Source organism: Bemisia tabaci, chromosome 1, assembly GCF_918797505.1.
Source record: "Bemisia tabaci chromosome 1, PGI_BMITA_v3".
Lineage (NCBI taxonomy): Eukaryota > Metazoa > Arthropoda > Insecta > Hemiptera > Aleyrodidae > Bemisia > Bemisia tabaci.
Window position 1 is genome coordinate 48,449,175 of NC_092793.1, and position 24,436 is coordinate 48,473,610.

The following is a 24,436-nucleotide window of genomic DNA, read 5'->3' on the forward strand; positions in this document are numbered from 1 at the left end:
AGCGTGCAGGCCTGCATAGAGACACAGCAGAAGCTATACCTCGTCGGTTATGTCTATTGCCAACCTTTGACCCGGATTTGCAAATCTAAATACCTGCTATTATTGTTTTAAACGGCCACTGGTGATTTATTCGGATGACTTAATTACTCCTTAATGTTGTCAAATTTCAGCAAGCTGTACTGACTTTAAAGTTCAGAATACCTGATTTCCGTGCGGGATGTCAACATAGTACACGCAAGCTCGGAATGGTCACGATGCACCCGTCTTGAGGACTGTAAATAACTTTTTTCGCATTTCCCCTCAATTGCTTTAACCAAGTCCCGGGTGCTTTCTGCTGCCATTAACGGAGTCATTGTAGTTGTCCTTCCCACTGTTGCAAGACTGGATACTGTCGTTGACGGAAAAGGTCGTGTGTAATGAATGTGTTAATGGTGGCATTTTAGACAACTTTTTATGGGTAGCGAAGTTAAGTAAGGAGGAGAGGAGTAAATAGCGGGAAAAGAAGAAAGGAAAAGAGGAAAAAGAAAATTGGACTTGATCATCAAATGCTCGATGACATCCTTGCTTGTTTGATTTGTCCGTGACATACAACGGGAACAACACTTGCCTATGTGAATATTTCACGAATTTTTTTAACAATTTGATTTTTTGAGTGAAGAGGAAGTTTACAGTCCTAATTGCATAGTTTTCCAAAAAAATATAGAAGTTTCTTTTCTTAAAAATTTCAATCTCAGACTGAAATTTAACATTTTGATTTATTGCATGTATACCTCCTTGTGATTAGGAGACTTTTAGAGGGTGCAAAATTTACTTTAAAAAGAAAAACAAGAGGTATATCAAATAATAATAAATACTCAATAAACTCCATCATTTCACCATTTTCCCATTCATTCTTTGTTCAAATTCATTCGCATTTCATTAGACATAAAGGGTGTATGTATTCCAAATTTATATTAAAAAAGAAAACGTAAGAAAAGCAAGGCTACTGATTTGAAGAGAATGTAAATAGAACAAGAGAATATTTACGGTCTTTTAGTAGTTAATTTGGACCTGCTTGCAATGTTTGTAATGTGAAATATCATACCTATCAATAAATAGGTATTATCATCACCTATAATCACCCCCGTCGAATGATTTGTGCGCACATAACGGCAAAATCAGATTTTCAACTCCATTATCACCGATGGAATATCAATGATTCTTCGTAGGTTATAATAGATCAATTAATTAATTTCTGAACCTATTTTACAATATTTAGACTCTAAAATTTAGAATTCATTTTTCAAGTATTCAAAGATTACACTGGTTTTGAAATCGGCATTGCACGGAGTTGTTACTTAAGCACGTGCAATATGTAACCGTTGTAGCCCCCTTTCTGTCAAACCCTCTCGTTTTCACCCAGTGAAAGATGGGTGAAGGATGGATTTCAAGCGGGTCAGTGTAACAGTATAACATCCTCAAGTGCTCATGTTGAATGTTTAAATAGGAACGTTTGAACTTTTGTGCTCAAAGAGAAATGTAATCTGCGCCTTGGATCAAATTATTCGATGAAATGAATACACTTACTCCTTGTAATGAAACCAAACCGCGTAACTTGTTTGTTATTGGATAAGGAGAGTTAACCTAGCCCGTAAGCCTACCTTCTAAGCTTGAAATCACAATAAAAAAGAAGAAAAAAGAACTTAGGCATTAGCTCCTTTTATTCAGTCACCAAAATAATATTGATTATTCCTTATCACCAATGGAGATGTTGCATGTGTGAGGAATTTGCGATTTGACTTTTGATTCTTGTGTAAAAGTTCGCGAGAAACACGATGGTGCCACTGGTTTTCTCTGAAATCAACTCCCAAACTCAAAAAAAGCTCTCAAGTAGAGGCCAAAATGGAGGGTATATCCCACGCTATCCTGAGAGTCCACCTCTACATCAAAACAAACTCTCCATGCAAAGATAGGGAGCAAGTACCTACATTAGCAGGGTTGCCGTGTTTTCAGTTTTGGAGTCCCAAAATACAAAGGGCAAAGCAGCGCAAGAACAAGTGTACAAGTGTAAATTAGTCGACAAAAGCTACCGCAACTTCATTTTCCAAGTATTTTGTAATATTTCAGTAGCTACATGTATAAAACTAGACAGCTCACTCATCTACTTAAGTAATAACTTACGAATCGGTGGGGATCATGTCATATTTTTGAGAAGGAAGAAAAGAAAGATACGGCCACGATCCAGTGACCATCATCGCAAGAGCAGCATAAAGAGTCAGTGAGGTCCAGGCGGATTAAATTGTGACGAGAATGACGTGGAACACTCGTGTCATGTTTTATTACGCTGCTGAGCTTTCTTGTTTTGATTCTATAAGGCGTATTGCATCAGACGGAATTAAAGCGTATTAATTTTCATGGTGCATCTGGATTCGGTTTTCGGAAAATAACTGAACGTTTGAGTTTTTTTAATAATGACGCTTAGACTCCTCATTTTGACGTTAAAACTCTCAAACCACGTTTGCGGTGTTTCAAAATCTCCGCCCTTTCTCATTTTCTTACAAGAGAGCCGCCAAACTTGATTGCTTAAAATTTTCCCGGAGGACTCTTCACACCGAGAGGGAAAATCACTGAAGGTTTCAAGATAGAGAAGTTTTCCACTTGAAAAATAAAGTATGGCAGGAAGTCTGCAATATTGCAAACTGAGATACGTGGTTTGGAAATTTTACCATCGATTTGTGATTGTCGATGGTGAAGAAACGTAGTTCAAGGAGGTAAAGTTATATTATATTATATACCGCTATTCTTTATTCTATTATATTGGTTCCTCTTGCTAAAAAATAGGTCATGAGGGGTTTAGTTCATTTTATGTACCCTCAGAGGTCCAAAGGTTGCATTTTGTCCAGAAATTTGTACATATTGTAGCGCTACGATGCATCGATAACCTGACACTACCTCGTCAGGTGGTAGCATCATGCAACGAGCCTCTACTAAATGCAAAAAATGTCCGCGTGAAAAAGTCATCCATTTTTTACATCTCCATGAACGCGTTTGTATGATGAAAAACATGGATGGAACAGTAGCTCCATTAGAGTGGGCGCGAGTTTCTCGGCTCCTCGGAAAGCGAGAGTCTAGAAATTATCGCACCTAATGATCGGATAAGGTGGCCGCGCGTTGCAGCGCGCTCCGGCATAATTAGCTGCGGGCCGTAGACTTTTGACCCTAAAAGGGCATCATCGATCGGCGTATTTACGGCCACCTATCGTCGCACCTCTGTCGTGAGGGCGTATCTTAATTTCCTCATGAGCCGTATTTTACATATGAACGCATGATTTCTAGGCTCACGTGGAAATTGAGATAAGCCGTTATGTCAGAAGAGCGACGCTCTTAGACCCCACTGCCGTGCGTCGTAACTCCCTTAAAATTTAACCTGATGTTGCTCACTGCTAACAGTTCTTACTTCGATTTGTAAGCGTCCATCCATTATCAGTTTAGAATTAAAAGGAAAAATATGCTTCCTCTCTGGTGGTAAATTCAATTAATTTGTCATTTTCCGAACGAAAAGACCATACTTTCACACGCAATTTTTATTTTTGCTTGGAAATGGGAATGTATTATTATTTCGCCGGTTTTTGATTGGACTACGGTCAGGTCATACATCCGCTAAAAATGTAATAGAATTAGCGATGACATTTTTGTATGAAAAAAATAATTGTGTAAGTAGATGTTGCAACCTTGGGATGAAAATAATTTCATTCCTCTCGGAAACGACGCAATGTGACCATGCAAAAGAAAAAAGGCTTTAGTCACAAACAAAAAATAAAAAAATGAGCATATTGATGCTGCACACTCTACTTTAGTTATTTTGAGCTCGCCCACTCGGGAGAGCTCTTTGCGATCGATTTCTTTTAGCATTGGTAGTGTCCGTGGCGACAAATGGATGGTTCTCGTTGCCGTCGGAGGAACGGCCAAAATCCCATTGATTTCAAGGTCTAAAAGTTGAATTTTCGCGGGTTACAGTTTTCCTCCGTCGAACATTTCCGTTCCCTCATTCAACTGAGGATTAATTGTTCCTCGTTTGCTACACTAGAGAGCAGCACTTTCCGGTGGCCGAGCAGACTTGACTCACACCAACACGAATTTGTTTGTGTATGTGTTCACCTTTATGCTAAATTATTTATATGTATTATTTTCCGTTCACATTTTCAAAAACTGAAGTCCTATTTTTTTGCTGTTCCGTTGCGATAAAATTATCAGCTGACTGCTATCTCTATGCTATCTTATTAGAGAATCTTCCAGTTTCCTCGGTTACAGAGTGTAATGGAAAATCCTTCTTTTCCGATGAGACAGTGACATCCTGAATTTTTCCTATTTTTTACGAAGTACTATACTTACTTTCCAGATAAATCTTACTAGTTTTGTGAAAGACGAAGAATAAATGTGATAGAATTTTACACATGATTGTCCGCAGGAAAAGAAGGTTTATAGTTTACAGATTCAAATTTACTTGTTATGTGAAAGACTCGTGTTGAGTTTTGTTGAAAAATTAGATTGTACAAGGTAATATGTACTCATATTAATGGGCTAGTTCAAAAGCGGATTCAGCAATTTGGCAACACTGCCTTCCTTCCATTTAAACCTGTGTTGAATAATCGATTCTTGGCGGAGCACCTGGCCCCTCCTGGAATCGATACATTTACATATGTTTAAATGAGGAAAGAACAATGTTGCCAAATTTTTGGATCTGATAATGCGCTGGTCACAGAATTTTTGTTGATGTACGTTTTTTGCCGAGTTTTACATTTTATAACCAGAGCAAATATGCGTTACATTGACTAATAATGGGCCTGTTGCAAACTTTTGCTAGAGCCAAAACAAGAGTTGTTTCCTATAGATAATGCCTCAAAAATCACGATGAGCGCATCGGAAAACTCTGAAATGCACCATTTCGTTGTACCATTTTTCTATTGTATTTTGTCTTATCTCAGTCTTATCTTCTGTTTTATTAATGATTCAGTTTATTTATTGCGGTGTGAAAAATTTGTCATGTTAATAGTTTCACGAAGGCGAGCTCTCCAACACAGTAGTGTTGGAACCAGCAGCTTGTTTTTGTTTTTCTCGCTCAGAACTTATTATTTTACGTTTGGCTCTTCGATTTTCTTTCCTCGATCGGTTATGGCCAAGAAACCAACTGAAACGTCTCAGCCAAATGTTTGTTTTGCTCCGCTCTAATCAATCTAGTTTTAACTATTTTTCGCATCTTTTTCACTCCACTTGAAGAAGCTTCCGTCTTTAGTGACTTTGCAATTAGGAGAGGATTTGGATGGAATATTGTGAAAATTTAAAACGTGCCATAGCCGCGGCTGGACAACAGAGGAAGCACTGAAGTAATTCGGTTTATTGGAGCTGAGCATCTTTTGTCCATTGATCACGGAGTACTCGTGTTGCAATGATCTTTTTAGCTTCGGTTAATACTGCCGTCACACAGCGAATCGAGTCAGTTAGAGAGGTCGGACATGAAATTTTTGACCAAACCAGTTTTGACCAACTGCAAATGTTGATGTTTATTTAGTCACATTTTAAATTTTAAGGAGTCTTTTTGGAAGAAACTTTCATAAGGAAACCAATGAATCCAATTTTGAAACCCTATAGTTTGTATAAACGGAGTTATAAGCGTTTAAAGTTTTCAAATTTTGTCCGACCTCTCCTATAGACTCGATCCACTGTGCGTCATAGCCCAGACGAGGGACCGCAACTCCATTTCCAGGTTGCAAAATTTACTGAAACAGTTCAATTTTTTATCTCAGCATGACTATGCAATTCCTTTCCAAAGTTGTGCTGAAGTTTGCTTGCAATGAGTGGAAAAATCAGTGACATTTGTAGCCCAGTAATTAAGAACTAAAACAACACAACTTTGAAATGTATTCGCGCTTTTCTTTCAAAAGAATAACGGTTTGTAAATATTGAATCCGCCTTTGAGTCTTCTTTCATGGGGATGGTGGGTTGAGCATTATTTTAAATTTGAAAAAAAAAATAAAATAAAATATATGAAATATAAACAAAATAAGGCCTTTGCAAAAAATGGATCACGAAAGGGGCACTTCTAGGAGAAATCAATGAGTTTGCAGTATAGTCATAAAATATTTGGGAAGGCTCGGTTAGCTCAGTACCTGATTGTAGAGGGCGCTTAGGTTTTTCAAACAGAATTAGTCTACTTTCTTATCCAAGCGTTTAAGTCTCTGTAGAATTCTAATAAAAAATTTGGTTCAAGTTTTAAAATTTTCAACCAGGACTCTAAGCCGCGTATATATACCAATTAAAAACGATTTTTTCAACAATAATCAGAAACTTCGATGCAATTAACATAACAATCTGCCCTAAAAACCAAATATTATTCCTTAATCAGAATCGCACTGGAAAATTATTCTGATATAGCAGCGACAGTCAATGAAGCTCAGAAATATGGAAGAGGCGACTTAAAAAAAAAATTAAAATTAGCGAAGCAGGCATTGCTTTTTTGTATTTTAAGTATTCTCAAAAGATGTGAATGAAGCAAAAAAGGACGCTAAAAATTCTTAAAAATAGTTGAACAAAGTACCAGTTTTCAGAGATGTTTGTCTTTTCTTTACGAAAATAACATCGAGGCGTTGAAAAAAAAACAAAGGGAGTTTCCCTTCTTCGTAAGTTTTATGGCTCTTTGAAAAGCGCTTTTAAATAGTCGTCGCTGCTACGGCGCGGTAGAATCTACTATACGGTAAAATCTACGATACGATAAAACACGATACGATAAAACACGATACGATAAAACACGATACGGTAAAATCCCGCTCGTAGCGCAATCTTTTATCCCTTCTCCCCTAAAAGTGAGTTACACAACCCGAGATGTGCTTGTATTATAATTGCGTCACCGTTGATGTATCGTCGAATCTCGATTATGAAAATGCCTGCGATGTTTCACGCGCTTCACCACGAGAAACCAGAGGAATTTAATTGAACCGCGATCACCTGCTCGGAATGCGGCGGCGCACAGTGGATCGAGTCAACGGGAGAAGTTGGACAAAATTTGGGCAATTTAAAAGCTTTACAACTCCGTTCATACAAAACTTTGAGGTCTTAAGAGCGGTTCTATTGGATTTTTCGTGAAATTATCTTTCAGAACCACCCCTTAAAATTTAAAATGTGACGAAATAAATATCAAAATTTGCACTTTTAGTAAAAAATTTCGTGTACGACCTCTCTGATTGACTCGGTCCACTGTGCGGCGCGGCGTCTGGGATCACGTCGCGAGACTTTTCTCGTCCGGAGATGACAGAACCTTTCACTTTAATTAAGTTATGAGCCGAGCTCCTGACCACCCGCGGCACCCACTCACTCCTCTGCGCACGGAAATAAACGCGCAACCGCGATGTATCGATCACGTGTCGATACGCGATTTCTACCGAGAACGGCACCCACTGTCTCTAAGGCCACCCCCGTTCTTGCCATCAGTCCATTAGCTCGGGTCGCCCACTCCGGTTATTAACGTCTATGACCGGTGGACAACGACTCAGGAAGTAATCATCCTAGGCGAAGGAGCCGCCGCAGGAAGGATTGGAGACAATACCAAATGCAACTGACCAGGAAAAACATTGTAAAAGAAAAAAAAATTGAGGTGCACTGAAAAAAAGTCGCTTGGATCTAGAGTCTAGAATCTTAATGATATTGACAAGAAAAAATACTCCTGATTCATCATATTTTTCCTTGAATCGAAGAGCCGAACCTCTTGATCTAGGCAGATTTCCTTTTGATTCAAGCAAAAAGTCCGATTGAATCAAAAGTTTTTTTTTTCTTTGTCAATGTTTTTAAGAGTAGACGCTAGATCCAAGCGGCTTTCCTTTCCAGTGAGTTATTTTTAATAACCATTGATATTCATTACTTTTTCATTATTACTTATTTATTAAGTATGCAATATTTTCCACCCAATTTTTGCCGCTGAAACCAAACTTGATCTTATTTTTAAGTCCAACATCCACTAGATTTCCAAAAAATCTCATTCCTATTTTTAAAAAAATGTTTTTTTCAGTTCGGAAGCCCCCCTTTTTTCAGTCTTGTTTTTCAAAGATGTTGCAGGAAAACTAAGGAAATTCTCAGCTTCAGTGGCGAAAATTGGATATGAGTGGTCTCGTCAAAAACCCGGAAAAATGGATTTACCACATTTTCTCCGTCGCGATACAATGAGATGAGCTTTACATGATGGTATTTAAGCATAAGGGGCTATCTGACCGGAGATACCTCGATATTAGGAACGGACAGAAAATTTTAACAAACATTCAATGTATAATGCCTTGTGTATTTTCAGCTGTTAAATCCAAAAATAGCTCTTTTGGGTTCTCTCCAGTGCACTCAGATTTCCCGGAAAATTCAATTTTCTCTGGATTAGCGTACTTTTTAGGGAAAACTCAGATTTTTCCGGGGGAAACCCAATGGATCCAGGAAAATGGGGGTAGTTTTTCAAGTTAGCCCTAAAAATCACCAAAAATCAATTTCAAACTTTTTGACCAGCCATTCCTTGTTGACAGTGTTATTGGTTCTAGAAAATGTAAAACAATCACAAATGATGTAAAATGTATTCGGCCGTATATTGGTTGCACCGCGCAATTCGCTCGCTAACGATAATGATAATGAAAAGAATCAAACGGAAATAATACACAGAAAGACAAAAAAGGTTACAGGATGGGAGTTTCAAAATATCAAAAAAAGAAAAGAAAAGTACAATAAAAATGTACACCTTTGCGCCATAATGGAATTCTCTTGTTTCAGATAATAATCCTCTTTTGATGTTGTTATTCTGCCTCATTGTAATAACACAAAACCATGAAATATTAAAATTTAAAATTTCAGGAAATTGCGGAATTTCAAGATGTAAAATTTCAGGAAATTGCGTAATTTCAAGATGTAAAATTTCAGGAAATTTCAGAATTTCAAAATGTAAAATTTCTTTAGCTGGCCATCGGTTCCGAAAATCATCGGTCACCACGAGCGACGCGGCATCGACAACGGGAACCCGCTGACAGGTTTTCATCCTCGCACGCCAATAAATTTAAAATGCCCCCCCAGACCCCCCCCCCCCCCCCTCTGACCCGCAGGCGCGGCGGTTTATGATGTTTGCATCCCGATAGTAAGTCGTCCGTTTTAAATGCCCGTGCACGTTCCGCGATCGGTGGAGCTCACTGAAATTTTTTATGGCCGAGGCGTCCGCAAATGGCACCAGACACCGGTGGCAGTTCGCCTCGGCCGGCGGCGCAGCCATGCTGAGTCTCTTTTCAGCGACTTTTGTAGGCCTTTCAGCTTGGGTGATCTCACACTGATCTATAATCGAAGGCAATGAAGGAAATCGAGATTTATCATCGAAAATAGAAAATCACTCAAACAAAATTCACATTAAAAAATCTAGTTGTTTAAAAGAGATTCCTTGCCCTAAATAATGTTTTTTTTCAAGCAACCGGAATATTTCGGGGCAATCGGAATTATTTTATGGAAGACAGTCGATTGGAGCGAGCAGAAACTTTTTCCAGTGATTGTCTCCATGGCTGCCGTAATTTGAATGGACCACGCTGTCCGAAAAATATTGATGAGACTTATCTTTCTATGGAGACCATATTGCATCCGATTCGTCTTTGTAAAGATTGTAAGAATGAGAATTTGAGTCTCTTTCAATTATTTTCCGATCGCAGAGCTGCCTTTTATACCTGGAACATCGAAGATTTCTTGAGTGAGATAGAGGCTGGACGTTGGACAAACAGGATTCTAGCCCTCGTCAAAAAGGTAAAAGAGTAAGATGAAAAATCGAAGGTTTGTGTCATATTTTGTAGCCAGATAATACTCATATACTCCAGGATGAGCCTGTTACTCGTCTTCAGGCCCGCCACAAGGGGGGGGGGGGGGGGGGGGATACTGGGTCCCTGGTACCGGGGCCCGGGCCCTCGAGGGGCCCGTGACGCAGGTGACAAACCACTACGAATTCATGTGTAACCCTTGTCTCGTAGGGAAAAGTGAAAAAATTACCCTAAAAATTCCGCAAAAGGTGAATAAAGTTTCAAAAACACGCTAGGGCACTATAAGATTTTTCTTACTTTTTTAGAGATTTTCAAGATTTTGAGTATATGTACATATAGAATGATATTTTTAGTAACTGTGTTTCATTTTCTTCCGTTGTCGGATGCTAAGAGGCTCCTTTCTGGGCATCCTCGACTTCAATGGCTTAACTCCCTTGCCATAGACGTACGAAAGGGGAGTACAGGGGGGCCCGGCTCCCCATAGAATTGAAAATTATCATCTGCCCCCTCAAAAAAAAATTTATAGATGTTTTGAATGCAACAATTCGAAAATTTTTGGTGCTGAAAGTAAACAAAAAGGCGTAATTATTCTGCAGAAATTGATGGAAAATCTCCATCATACGAGCTTCATAATGCGTCCAAGTAGATTTAAAATTTCAAAAATTTCCCGGGGAAGGCCCCCCGGACCCCCTCCCCCTGTGATAGGGGCCCGGGCCAGAAAATTGGTACCAGGGCCCGAGATGGGATGTGGCGGGCCTGCTCGTCTTAGCCTTCAATGCCTGAAAGCGTGACGGACAACTTTGAAGAACTTTGAGGAATTGTTACCCATATTTCAGAGAATGGATCAGCACCCATCACACCCTAGCTAGTCCTCAACAGCTCCTAACTCCTCTCATACCGTAACATTGCGCCTCCGACTCATGGGATTTTCAACAGCGCAGGACGCGCTTCTTACCGCACAACACTCTGTGCTAGCCGTTCTAATGTTCAAAAATCGAGGAGCCGGCAACGTGGCAAGGATCCATTCATAACCATTGTTACGAGAGGCGCCGCCACTTCCCGAGCGCAAAAAATCGCAGAGCACATGTTAGCGGCCATGTCTGATCCCATAAAATCGAAGTGCGCTCCGGCGGAATTATGCCATGCATCATCCCCGAAACGTACGCCCGCAGCCTCCCCTCGACGTTATCGAGATGACCAGCCTCACCAAACTTTAAAAAAGGAGCTTTACCTCCCCGTTCGCGAGCGGTAAAAGCGGGAAATTTGAGTCTCCAACCGGCAATCCGCGGCTTTGACATTCAGATGCGATACATTTTCGCCGACGCTGAGTTTCCAGGATGTGCGGAACTCCGTTTTTTCGCCAGGCGCGGGAGGGATCGAGCCTTGCGGGTAGGCAACCCCGCGTGCGCCGTGATGCAAGCTGCACACGAAGTCCATTACGGGCCGCCGGAGAAAAAAGCAATTAACATGATTCCGCGGGAATAAACGGTAATGCACACTCCTCGGGACATGAGTACGTGGGTTTAAAGTGCAAAAAATGGGTGACGCCGAACCCACGCATCCGTCGCAACGGGTCCGGCGCCCGGAGAGTACCGACAGGGCTTTCTGCTCCCCAGTCCACCCAACTCGAAAAATAACAACCGCGACTTTCACGACTTGGCAACTCTAATTTTAGTCCAGGAAATCTATTATGTATCTATTGTATTACTAGCGAATAGCTCGTGACCAAAGGCACGGGTTTAGATGCTTCACCAAAAATTATAACTATAATAATTACTCACTTCATGAGTTGAATATTTTACTCGAATTTACCGGAAGATTTAGACTGGGATTGTTTCGATCGAAACATAAAGACAATCCTGATTTTCTATTATTTCTTGATCGAATCCATGTCAATCGATTTATATTTATCTGTTTTATTCGACTCTTGTTATTTTTACTTATATTTTCATTTTATTATTTTTCTTTTCTTATTTTCCTAACTCTGTACTTGTTTTTCTCTTTTTTTATTATTCATCTTCGTCTCCTCGTCTCTCACTCTTTTCTTTTACCTCATCTTATCTTCTTTTTCCTTTTTGACTCCTTCTTACTTCTCTGATCTTTTTTTCATTTCACATCTTCCCTAGTAGCAGAGTTAAATAAAAAATTTGTTTTTAAAAGTATAAACCGTAAATAACCACAAGCTAAAGAATATTCATTGTTTATGTAATGGATGTAAAGTTTTTTAGTTAAAAGTTTACATTATTAATAAGCTTTTTATGTAACCCTTAGTATAAAAGTTATATAACCAAATTCAAACAGTGTATAAAATGAATTTTCATTATTCTTCCTGGCTGGTAGCGCACTCTAGTTTTGAAGTGTGCAAGTTTTCATATGCGTTACTACCAGGTGGTGGATCATCGTAGAGTTGTGACTTACCTTAAATCCGCGGCGTCCTAGTCGGGATTAGAACCCACGCCTCGGGATAGAGTTGCAATCCGAAGTCCAGTACTTTACCACCAGACCAGCCAGGCTTGATATGGATGGGCCCCTAAATTCAATCTCTTAACTATCGCAGGCCTCTGAGTCCGTAATATGTTTGTTTATTGACGGATTCTTATGATATTTTACCAGACTTTATTATTTATTATTTATTTATTTATTGTTTTTTATTTCATGATGTAATTTTTTCATTTTCATTTTGTTTAACTCTCTCTCATTGTTTTTAGCTCTCAGTTTTTTTTAACTATCATGTTTTTTAACTATCATTTTTTCTAACTCTCTCTATTTTTTTTTAACTCTCATTTTTTTAACCCTCTCTCTCTCTATTTTTTTTAACTTTATTATTGCGTCTTTTTCCAGTTTTAATTATTTGGGCCTTTTTCTAGTTTGAATTTATGTCGATGTATTTATGTTATTTATTTATTATTATTATCATTTCCTTTTTTCTTTTAAATTTTTATAATATTAATTTCAACATTTTAAAAAAAATTAAAATTTTTAAAATAATATTTAATAATATTTTTAAAATATTAACAAAAATAATTATGATATACTTTAAAATATTATAAAATATTATTTTAAAAATTTTAATTTTTTTATTTTTTATATATTTTTAAAATGTTTTAAAAATATTCATTGATTGTATTTCAAAAGTACTTTTGAAAATATTTTAAAAATACATGAAAAACATTTTAAAAATATATTAAATTTCAATATTTTTAAAATATTTTTAAAATATTGCTGTCTAACTGGGCAGGGTTATGAGCCAGACACGCTACCAACTGAGGTAACAGGGCTCCTCGGATTGTGTGCCGAAATATCCCCTTTTAACTCGTCTCGGAGCCACTAATACCTCTAATAATACCTATCCCACGCAGTCTGAGAGTCGAGGGTGTTCATTGAAATGAGATCATCATCATTCATGAAAATGAGATAGGTTTACGTTAAAGTCATTCAGGTCATTTATATAACAGTTATATTAAGCAAATTAAGCAAAATGATACTATGCGTATAAAGAAAATTTATAAAAACCCTTCCTCAATTATATAAATTTTATATAAACGTTATCTTCTGAAAATATGAATAATTATTTTCATGGACATTTTATATAAAACTTATATACACGATACATAAACTTTAGTTAAAATGGTGCTTAACCGGTATTAATTCCTTATACGTTTGTTAGGAAGAGGAAAGTGAATCATGCTACTAGGGTTATTTACAAGTCCGCCAACACAGACCGTCTGACTATTATATGAGGGATCATACCACTATTTGACTACGTGGGAGCTCGTGATGCCTACACTAAAAATTGAAGGCGAAGTGACAGGATGTTAACGTGATTCTTCTCGTTTAGTAAAAAGCTGTTATTCGACTGGGTCTCTATTTCGCTTGCCATTCCACGACGATAACACTATTTGACCATGTGGGAGATCTTGTTGCCGACACTATGAATTGAAAGCAAACTGACATTGACATATTAAGGCAACCTCTTCCGGTTCGGTAAAAAGTTACTTTGCGAGCGATTTTCAAATAATTTTCCCGTTTCGTGACAATACCACTATTCGACCATGTGGGAGCTCGTGTTGCCTACGCTGATTTTCGAACTTATTATAGAAGACGAACTTATACTCCGTGTATAATCTCTCACATACCCGCAGTGATATGCGGGAAATTTTGATTGGAAGAATGAGTCGTGAAAACACAGGAATTTAAGGAGAATGTATAGACTGCACCATGCAACTCAAATTGTTTGGGCACATGATTTATTTTCGTTAATTGATGGTGTAAAAAGTTACCCTTCGAACGCATAAGTAGGCAAAATATATTAACGTCTGTTAATGAGTCTGTAGAGAAGATATGAATAGAGGCATTACGTAATGTAACTTTTCTTCAAATTTCACAAGGAAAACGAACAAATGGCGTTATTCGTATGATCCGATTTCCATCTGATCTGTGTTAAAAATACTTGTAATAGCCCCGTTCATGAAATTATTTTCGACCTTCCCTCGGTGTAAATAGTTTTCTACGTAAGGTGTGGAAGAAAGATCATAGGAGGTTTTTCAGTAGATCAGACATTGTCTATTGGCCCATTTTTTAGCGGCGTGGCAAACGTTTGAATGATTGCAATTTCGATTCGGATCAAATAATTTGATCCAGTTAAGTGTGGCTCGCCGTCGCGTCGTAGTTCAAATGGCGAGTTTTGCATATCAACTCGAGAAGGCAAATACATCTGCAGTGCATAAAGAACAATTCTTTTGCGCCGAGCAAAAAACACTTTAACTCGGAGGATCGTTTACAGGAGTTACGAGGCTCTTGATTATCAGGGTAGAATGTCCATCTGGCTCTGTTGTGCATGATGCAGGCACGCTTGACGCTATGATCCATTTGCAAATCTGAGCACTGGAGTTGCCGTACTGAGCGGCAGTAATAAACACTTTTGTGTCGGTATGCACTAAAGAATACTGGGAAAACTATTTTATATTCTATGAAAGGGAAAAAATCTTCTCAATTGAACAAATTAAAATAAAAATATTCGCTAGGTTAAGGATTTTTAATCCTACTTCTCCCTCCTTTGCATTCTTCATTGCGTTCATTCCTCTGAAATAATGATAATGATGAGTGAGATTTCTTTGATGTAAGCAATTTTATCTCTGTAATTGATGACTTATTCACTTTTGCATGAATTTAATACATTTTATTTGTATTTTAAAAAAATCCTCTTTTTAGACAAATAAAACAGTTTCCAAATTAGAGAACTTAAAGTTTGAAACTTCTTAAAAGCAGGAAAATATTTCCCTCTGACTAAACGAAATTTTCCTTTCAATTTAAAAAAAAAAGTATTCTTACAAATTTTTCCACCGTGAGCACTCTGACAGAGTTTCACCTCAAAGTATGTTATTTAGGTATTCCATGAAAAGCAATTTTTTTAATGAAATAAAAATTGTATACATCAAAATCTGCCGCAAGAAAAAACGTTAAATTATACTCCACAAACCAATCTGCTTACTTACCTGTGTACCAATTAGAGTTAAGAGGTGTAAAGAGGTTACCATATGTTCGGAAAATTATACAAAATAACCCTCCAAAAACGCTTCGCACCCTCTAAGACTCGCTTTTGGGCCTCTCGTGCGAGTAACTTTTTGTTAGTTACTTATACACAGTGAGGGAAACTTTTCGCTAACGCTGTTATCAAAGTAGACTCTCAAAATAATCAGACGTAATATCAAGTACATGTGATCATTTTTGAAATAAAACTCTTATCCTGGTGGAAAACTCAATGTCAAATATGTCGTCTCTGCAATTTATCAAAACAGTTGATTCTTCTCCACCAAACTCGGTTCGGTTAACCCGGAGATAATTTAATGCGGAGAACCTCTCTGAAATTTTGGTCGCCCGTTTCCACCAGACACCAGACATTACTTACTTTGAGTGTGATTTAACCCATTTTTCGTGACATTCACAGTTATTTGTTGCATCTGCAGTTGGCTTAGTTGACCAAGTTGTGATGTCACCTTTAATTGGAACATAAGAATGAGGCCGATCCATTATTCATGCTCGATTATGTTCCTTGCCGAGGAGGGAGAGAGCATCTTCTACATGCATGCAATGTACAAACACGTACAATTGTCTCTTGGTATCCTAATTATAGGTTGTGGCAGCTTGCTGTGTAATGGGACTCGAGCGAATTAATCATATGTATCTTTTGTTTTGCTTTTTACCGTCCACAGGTAAAGATACAGTACTCCACGGAGGCGATATTTTCAGTAGAGCGATTATCGTCGCAGGTGTGCTCGAAAAAGTGACTTTTGAGGTTTCGTTCAAAACATTTCCATGTCTCAGAGAATGAGCTGTGACCTCAAAAAAGGGGTAACATTGCATTATAATTTAGCATTTTGGTGCCTGAACATGTCACGATTCTAATTTCAAATAGTTTCTTCTTGAAACTGCGTTTTTTGACCTTTTAACTTTCGATTGCCTTAGCTTCAGCTCAGTTTCAATTTGACATTTTTTGGCGTTTAAAGTTCCAAATTGTTCGTAGACCATACTTTTGTACTTTTGCTCCGACGACTTAATTCAGGGAAAGGCGTTTAAAGCAAATTGCAAATACGTTTGAAGGAGGCAGAGGAGTTTCCAGGGCCACGTAGGCCACATCGACTTTTGGAAAATTTAAATCACAATATTGACGCGAAACAGCAATTTTTATTACCCAAACTTTATCATAAAGCATCATTTTGAGAGATGGGGTCGAACAAAGCGTCATGTAATAGACTGATTTGGTGACTACGCCATTCGATACAATTTCGAGCTCTTGGTTCAATCCAAAACAAAGTACCTAACATTACCTCATGCACGAATTCTTCATGTAGTTAATTATGTTCATTTATTAAAATTTAGTCATTGGCCGGTCATAAATCTATTAAAGACTCATTAAACACGAGAAATTTCGATTGTAAGAAACCATTGGACGCATTTTACCACCATGGCGCAAAGGGCGCACTGGAAAAAAAAACACATTGGATCTAGAGAGTCTGGACTCTTGAAAACATTGACAAGAAAAAATACTCTTGATTCAATCAGATTTAAGCTTAAATCAAAAGGAAATCCGCTCAAATTAAGAAGCTTGGCTCTTGATTTAAGCTTAAATTTGATTGAATCAAGAGTATTTTTTCTTGTTGATGTTTTTAAGAGTCTGGGGTCTAGATCCAATGTGGTTTTTTTTTCCAGTGCGTGAATCAGGAACAAGATTCTGTGTTTGTACATTTGAACCAAGGGTTCGATATTATATCGAATGACGTAGCCACTCAGTGTATTATACAGAAAGAAAGGGTGCGGGTTTTTGTCTCGGGTACAGCACAGCGGGTGGGGATGAATTAAAAAATATGATTTTCAGCATTACGTATTCTATGAAGCAGAACTGAGAGTATCGCTACATGAATCGAATGGCACGGCCTGTATGAACACTGTGCTACGGGGCAAATGACCGATTTTTCCCTAAGATCTCTTTTCCCGTGAACGGGCGGAGACCTGAAAAATGAGATAAATTCCTCGGTTGAATTGCATGGAGTATGATCGAAAGAGACGGCGAGAAGAGTGACCTCTGGCGTCGGAAAAGTGAGCACGATCTTTGGAATCGAAACGCATTTGGCGCGATTTCACGCTTTACCTAATTGAATAATATTTCTGTCGGGGCGGACCGCCGGGAGGTGTCTCAAATTGTCGCATTCTCGGGAGGGCAATAATCTGTTCACACGCCGTTCGTACGCGCAAATCCGCGCGCGAGGCAGGCGAGCAATAGCGAGCACGAGCACGGGAGAAATCGTTGCATTTGTCATGAGTGGCGTCCTCCCGGACAAAAAACAGAAAAAGAAATGATGATGCAATTGATGCATGTTGAAAAAAAGAAAAAAAATGATGGATTCAGGCAAAGCGTGCTTATAAGGTAAAAATTTAGAGAGAAAGAGAGAGAGAGAAAAAAAAAAGAAAACAAACGGGGGAAATATCATTTTTAAGTTTATTTCCATACGAAAAACTTTCCGTCATCTTCTTCAAGAAAGCGTCGAACTATTAAGTCATACTTTGCATTTTAAATAGTGAGCATTCGAATTGAGTAGGGTTGGTAGATAAACATTTTCTCGAATTCATTTTCAAAATTTCGTAAAAAGAAAAAAAATCAGGATCCTGAAATTTTTCATTTTTTATACGATCACACTTTGGCTGAGTCAACTCTTGAAATCACCAAGAATCCAAAATTCATTTTAAATGAAAACTTTTTCGCTTTTTTAACTTCCTTGTTGCAATTTGAATAAGAAAATAAGCGTCCGAACTGCTCTCGCAATGTCATCGCATGAAAGTGTTTTTGAACCAGATTCTGAAGATTTCATTTGAATCTCTACTGCTTCAAGTGAAAAGTATAGAAATAACAGTATAGAATCTCCATTCGTTTTCAGCCAATTCATATTAGTACAGATCGGGCCGATATCAGGACAGACGTCGAATCTACAACGTCTGATATCTCATAATCTAACCACCGCATCAAACTTTAAGGCACGAATAATGACTTTTTCCAAATGTTACCTAATAATTAGATGATTCCTGATCAGGAACAAAATTTTAGGAAATGAAAAAGAAACTCTATACTGATATTAGCGGAATTTCGCTTTTGGATATCAGTGGAAAACTCTAATTATGTATGCAGAATTTCTACTGATGTATGTTGCCAAAAAACAAGTATCATTATCATCAATTAACTAATAATTTTCAGCACAGCTCTTACAAACAACCGATCCGTCCAACCATATTCTTTTCACATGAATCGGGACGTGCGAAAACCGCTATGTCCATTTTTCAAGTCTTTAGTTTTTTTGAGTTCATAAAACTTTTCGGAGTTGGTAGCAACCACGGAATTGGCGTTAAAACTCGTCTCTGGGCTTCCTTAATCCCAAAACGAGCCTTTTCATCACTTTTATGGTTGTGTCAACTCTTCAAAAGTATTATGAACTCAAAAAAACTTACGGCTGGAAAAATGGACATTAGCTGTTTTCGCACGTCCAGATTCAAATGGGGTGAGTAGCTAAAAATATGGTAAAATATGTATTTCTAGTTTCTCTATGTATCGTGCGTCTACCAGTTGAAGAAAGTCATACGTGGAAGTCGTAAGCTTATTCACAACTGTGAGCTGCAAGACGTGGACGGATAATGTCTCGTAACACTGCGTAGGTATGAACGGAGCTATTGCTTAATTCAATTAAAATTTTGAACTGAAACCTCGGCTGGCTCCGATAGGCATTCGACATTGGAGGTTCTTCGGCATTTTGTCACCTGGTTCTGTTCCTTCGGCGTCGGAGCAGTGACAGTCCCGCGCCACCGATTGCGATTGCAGTTAATGGAGTGAACGTCCAACGGCCTAAATGAAGCTCTTACTAACCCAATAGCACTCGAGGTGTCCCATCGACTATGAGTCCGTGCTCAAGCAAGCGTGAAATTCTCTTTCTAAAACGCCAGTCTCTCGCTGAGAAACGGGCTGACAATTGCGCCTCGCACGGATGCCGGGCACAGTCTGTGATCATGCGTGCTTTGATTCTCAATCAAATAGCCTCCTCAGAGAAACAGCTGTAAAGTAAAAAATATTCAAACACACTGTTATGCGTATTTAAAACTTTGATTCTGAGATACGTAAATTCGGTGCCTTAACAACAAAAGCTATGGCTGAACAGAGTCCAGCCTCGAGTTGAATGAACACACATGTACAACGTGGTATTTAGTCAGAAGGAAATAAAGACCCTCTCCTGATACCTCGGCAATGAAGGAAGTTTTAACTTTCCACATTGAGGGAGAAAAAATCGGTCTTGGTTCTAGGGACTGCATTCTGCGTTCTAGGGACCGTATCAATTCATTCAACCGAGTTTTTTAGCGGCTCTGGTGCTTGCACTAGAGCTGCTATTCCGGACGGTCCCAGCTGGGGAGTATCAATGGACCATGTTACATTGGAGAGACCGCGCGTTGGTTGATGGGAATCGGCGCCATTTTCGACTATGTACCTTGTCATGACTTTATTTTATTGCATATTGTTTTATTGTTAGCCAATGCTATGTTGTGTAGTGTATTTTTGGAATCATGGTGATACAGTCAATAATTCAAAACTTGTCTGTGCTTTAATCTCGTGATGGAAAAAATGTACTTTACGTTCAAAATTTGAAATTTTGAATTTTAAAGTTTTCGCGGTTTTTTGGAAGAATGCAGTGGTTGGAGCTTTCTAGGCATATTACTCGATATCAGCTGATAGCAAACAAAGGTTACCAAGGAAACCGTAAACGTTTAACAACTATCGTGGCAATCGACAGTTGTCGGATTGTACATCAATGACAAAATGTGTCTAGGCCCTCATTCTTGACTACAACTACCGTCGCCAGAGCCGCTTTCCGACGCGAATGCGTTGGAGCTTACTGCTTGTTTTTGATAATTCGATTGAAGAAAAGGTCGGTTTGATGTAACCAAGGGTATGGTTGTCAGAGAGGTTTACGTGAACCGAAATGCTGATGGTACTTATGACTGCACTTCACTTTCCAGTGGCGACTCCCATGCACATTCAGCTATTCGCCTACCTCTTAATTTGCTGTTGACAGATGTGTCAAGCAATGCGTTTTGTGAGTAAGCTCGTAAGTTCCGTAAACTTGTTTCGCATGTTGCATCTTCCGAAGTTCATTATTCAACTAAGAGGTACTCAGCAGTCAACTGAAGGCTAAGCGACAGTCGCTGTCATCCCTAGAAAAAAGTTAAGTCCCCCAAAGTAAAAGTTTAAAACTTATAAGACGAGGAGGTTTCGCCAAAATTGTCTTTTTTCCTGATTTCAAAACAGCTTAAGAGTTGAAAATAAAAGAGGCCTTCACGACCTACATTAAACGGTTAGACACTCTGAACATACGCCCATAACCCATAAGGAGCCACCTGACTGCTAAAGCATACCTAAAAGTCAGAGACTTCACATAACAGCTGTTTTTACAAAAAAAAATCCGAGGCAATTAAAAACTACCACTCTCTTGGGAACTAATTTTCATTCTTGTGAAATGATCTAAATTGGTTAAATTTTCACTAAACAAGGTCGTAAAACAGAGCTAGGTCCACACTATTTTGTGGGGAAAACAATGCCAGAAAGTCGAAAAACCCTGCAAATTTTTCCTGAAAAATAGTGTGGACCCAGCACTTTTTTACCGCCTTGTTACGTACAGTTCGGGCCACATTTTGTAGTGTTTTTTCTAGTCTTCATTAAACATTTATACATATTATGTAACTTAAATACTAACTTACCTACATTACACTTGCATAAATACTTTATTTTTCATCAAAGTTTGTGTACGTGCATTTTCCATGGGGAGGAAAACCTTGCAGATTCATTTTCCACGAAGATCTCGAGAAGCTGAACAAAGACCTCTCTAACAAAGAAGATAGTCAACGATCTCAACTGACAGTTTCGCTTCAATTTTTCCGTGCGCGGTGAGTCGTTTCTGCGACAAAAAGACGTAACTCATCACCACGCGAGCCTCGGAGAGCATAAAGTCATTCGGACGTCAGAACTCATCTCTAAGTGCGATTACACCCTGATGTCAGTCGTCATCGTCGGTGCGTTGGGCCCACAGTCATATCTTCTGGAGACCGCGGGCTAAAACCGCGTATCTACATCGGGTTTACATCGCAATTGCGCGTTTCTCGATTCGCGCGTCGTAGCTGTTTTGTTTTCCCTTCGTTCATAGTCGATGAGCTCGGTTTTTTTCTCGATGTTTATTTTTTTCCCCGACGACTGTCACCATGCTCGCGACACCCAGCCCGAGTGAGCATTTGCTCAATGAAGCCTCAACGGGTGGCTGCGGCTTTGGGCCCGTCTCCCGTGCAGAATTCCTTACGGTTCACCTTACGGAGTCCCCCTCCCCTCCCCGCCCCAGGGAAGGTCAAACGCCTTTTGATCCTTGCTCTTCGAAGCGGTGCCATTCAACTCTCCCCTCAGGGTTGCCGGAAAGAAGCGATAGGAGTCGTCCACCCCACGGATAAGACGGATTTCGGGCTGGTATCTGGCAACCCCGCGTCCCGAGTTGTGAAGTCGCGAGCGTTCCTGGACGAATTTCAGTCCTTCGGGAGATTTTCCGGGATGATTATACGACGCTGCGCAACTTGCAACTTCCGCTTGCAGAATTGATATTGGCAAATCCGGTCCCTCGTTTTATGCAGAATGATTGTTTCCTCTCAAGTTCTTCTTCCTCGCGATGACGCCGCCTCCAGTGCTATTTTAGGCTAAGAATGATTACAGACTGCATTAACGGTGATGTCCTCGTCGAAGCTCCCGAGATGCAATGTTAAAACTTTCAGAATGAAATCTGGCATTTCACTTGTGTTAAATATTCGAGAAAGAATCTTTTTCACAAACTGATTGCGGTGGACGCACGGGTCGTAAAACAATATGTTGGAGTTTTTTGCCAACGTGCGTTGAAAATTCAGCATAAAGCTGAAAATCTCAATACAGAGGGAAAAAGCTCATTCGAGCACAGTTTTCCCTCAAAGAGATATGCTGTTTGGTGCAACACTAGTTACGTCCATTCAGTCCATTCAAATATTTTTCCTTTAATTTGCTTTGGTTTGTCTGAAGATTCATTTGCGTCGGCGGTTTAATATTGTCTGCACTGTGTCCGCGAGTACTCTTGGTATTTTTATGCCTCAACTGAGGTAGGGAACTTCATTTTGCAATGAGGAACCACTATTTCTGGCTCATTCGTAAAAGCTCGTATCGGCCTATGGATATATATGTCACACATACTGTCTCTATAATCAGCCAGAAATAGTAGCTCCTACTTTCTAAATGGACCGCATTTTGAAATAAGGAGCCACAATTTCTGTTTACATACATAAAAACACCTACATGCATAGAAAAACTAACAGCACTCATGTTGTTTATAAAATGAGCCAGAAATTGTAGTTCCAATTGCGAAATGTTGTCCAACTTTACTTTGAGATGAGGCTTGGCGTCCATCTAACACAGTGTTTTTTAGGGCTAGCTCGAAAATTGAGTTACGCCCTCCACTCAGCCGAGCGCGGATTTTTATATTGGTCGCTCAACATCTCATTCGGTCACCGTCCGGCTTGAGTAGAGACATTACGACGCCGGTAATTTAACGGCGTGGCGCGGAAACTCTCGGCGAAAAGTGCCATTCTGGCCATCCGCATAGCGCCCTCTGACGGAAGGGCGACGGACAGGAGAAGAGGAGGTGGCTGATTTGTCGGCCAAAAAGAGAAAATATTTCCGCCACTGAACACGGGAAATAACGTGACCGTGCGTCATACCACTGCCCGGTTGCAGATGGCCGAACATGGATCCAATAGAATATGTCTATCAATACCGGAAATTTTGAACAAAAAAGGCACCTTAACAGAAGAGTCATTTACATTACACCTCTGATAAACATTATAACATAAATGTGCCTAGGATTTAAAGAGGAACGGTCTATAACAGCGCAATGACGCTTAATGATGCTTTTGAAATATTTCTAAAACAATAAAATACCTGGAGAGTGTTTCTATGCAACAAATTAATAAACTAAAGTGTTTCAAAAACGACTTTACAACTTCAAGAGGGTAAATTTGATTGACTTGGATGTATTTTTGACATGTTTTAAGGTAATTGTTGAATCATTTTAATAGCATGTTTAAAATGTAATTCAATGTCCTTATACAATTTTTAAGTCATTTTTAAATCATTTCAAAAATCAGTCTAAAAAGTTCCATAAAAATAATCATGAAAGGATTAAATAAAATAATTATTACATCTGTTTTACACTTTAAAAGCGTTTTTATAACTTGATTTTTCAAAAATTCCCAGGTTATCAACTGAAATTAGTGAAGAGGATGTTTTAATTATTTACTGAAAAGATTTCTTTTACAGTTGAAAATGAAACGTCTTTAAAGGTGTTCGGCAAATATAATCTTTCGATATGGCTTTCATGGCCAAATAGACTGGACGAATTAGGAGTTGTCATGTCATGAAATTGTTTACTTTCCTACCCCTGCGTTTAAGTCTCCAAGCTTTCTTCTGTATTCCCTGACTCATTAAAGGTGTTTGAACAGGAAAATTCTTCACCATGGCCAACAAGACTGGGCAAATACGGAGTCAATATCACGTCATAAAATGAGATGGTTTACTTTTCTACCCCTGCGTTTAGTCTCCGGGCTCGCTCGGCTAGTTTTATGTTTACCTAGGTTTATCACGAGATAACGCATAACGCAGTTTTTCATTTTGTTTCAGGCTACTACAGAGATGTCTTATCACGGTGATGTGCTTCAGCCTTAGCTATTCTCTACAATATTCGCCGGTGGATGACATTTCGGATTGTGCCCTCGTGCTTGACCTCACTGCCAGATCATCCGTTTTCGATTACACGGCAAATATTTTACAGCAGCCTGGGTAAGTTACACTCCGTCTCAACAGATATGCACACCTTAGTTACTACATAAATGTTAACAAACAATCATTCCTCCCCAAATATTACAAACACTGGAAAAAAATCTCGGTGTATTTACTAAGAAAAGGGTAAAATTACCAAGAATTCAGGGTTCTATTTGATCCCAGTTTTTTCTTGGTAAAATTACCATTTATGAAATTGGTAATTTTACTGAGAAAT

General features: G+C 38.8%; 1 protein-coding gene across 1 annotated transcript in view; it reads left to right on the top strand.

Moving 5' to 3' along the window:
- Positions 1-24,436, top strand: part of LOC109038926 (peroxidase) — an 89,299-nt gene that overhangs the window by 23,402 nt on the left and 41,461 nt on the right. Inside the window, exon 2 of the mRNA XM_019054198.2 lies at positions 24,061-24,219. Within this exon, the coding sequence (XP_018909743.2) occupies positions 24,061-24,219 (159 nt within the window). The remainder of the gene's footprint in view (positions 1-24,060; positions 24,220-24,436) is intronic.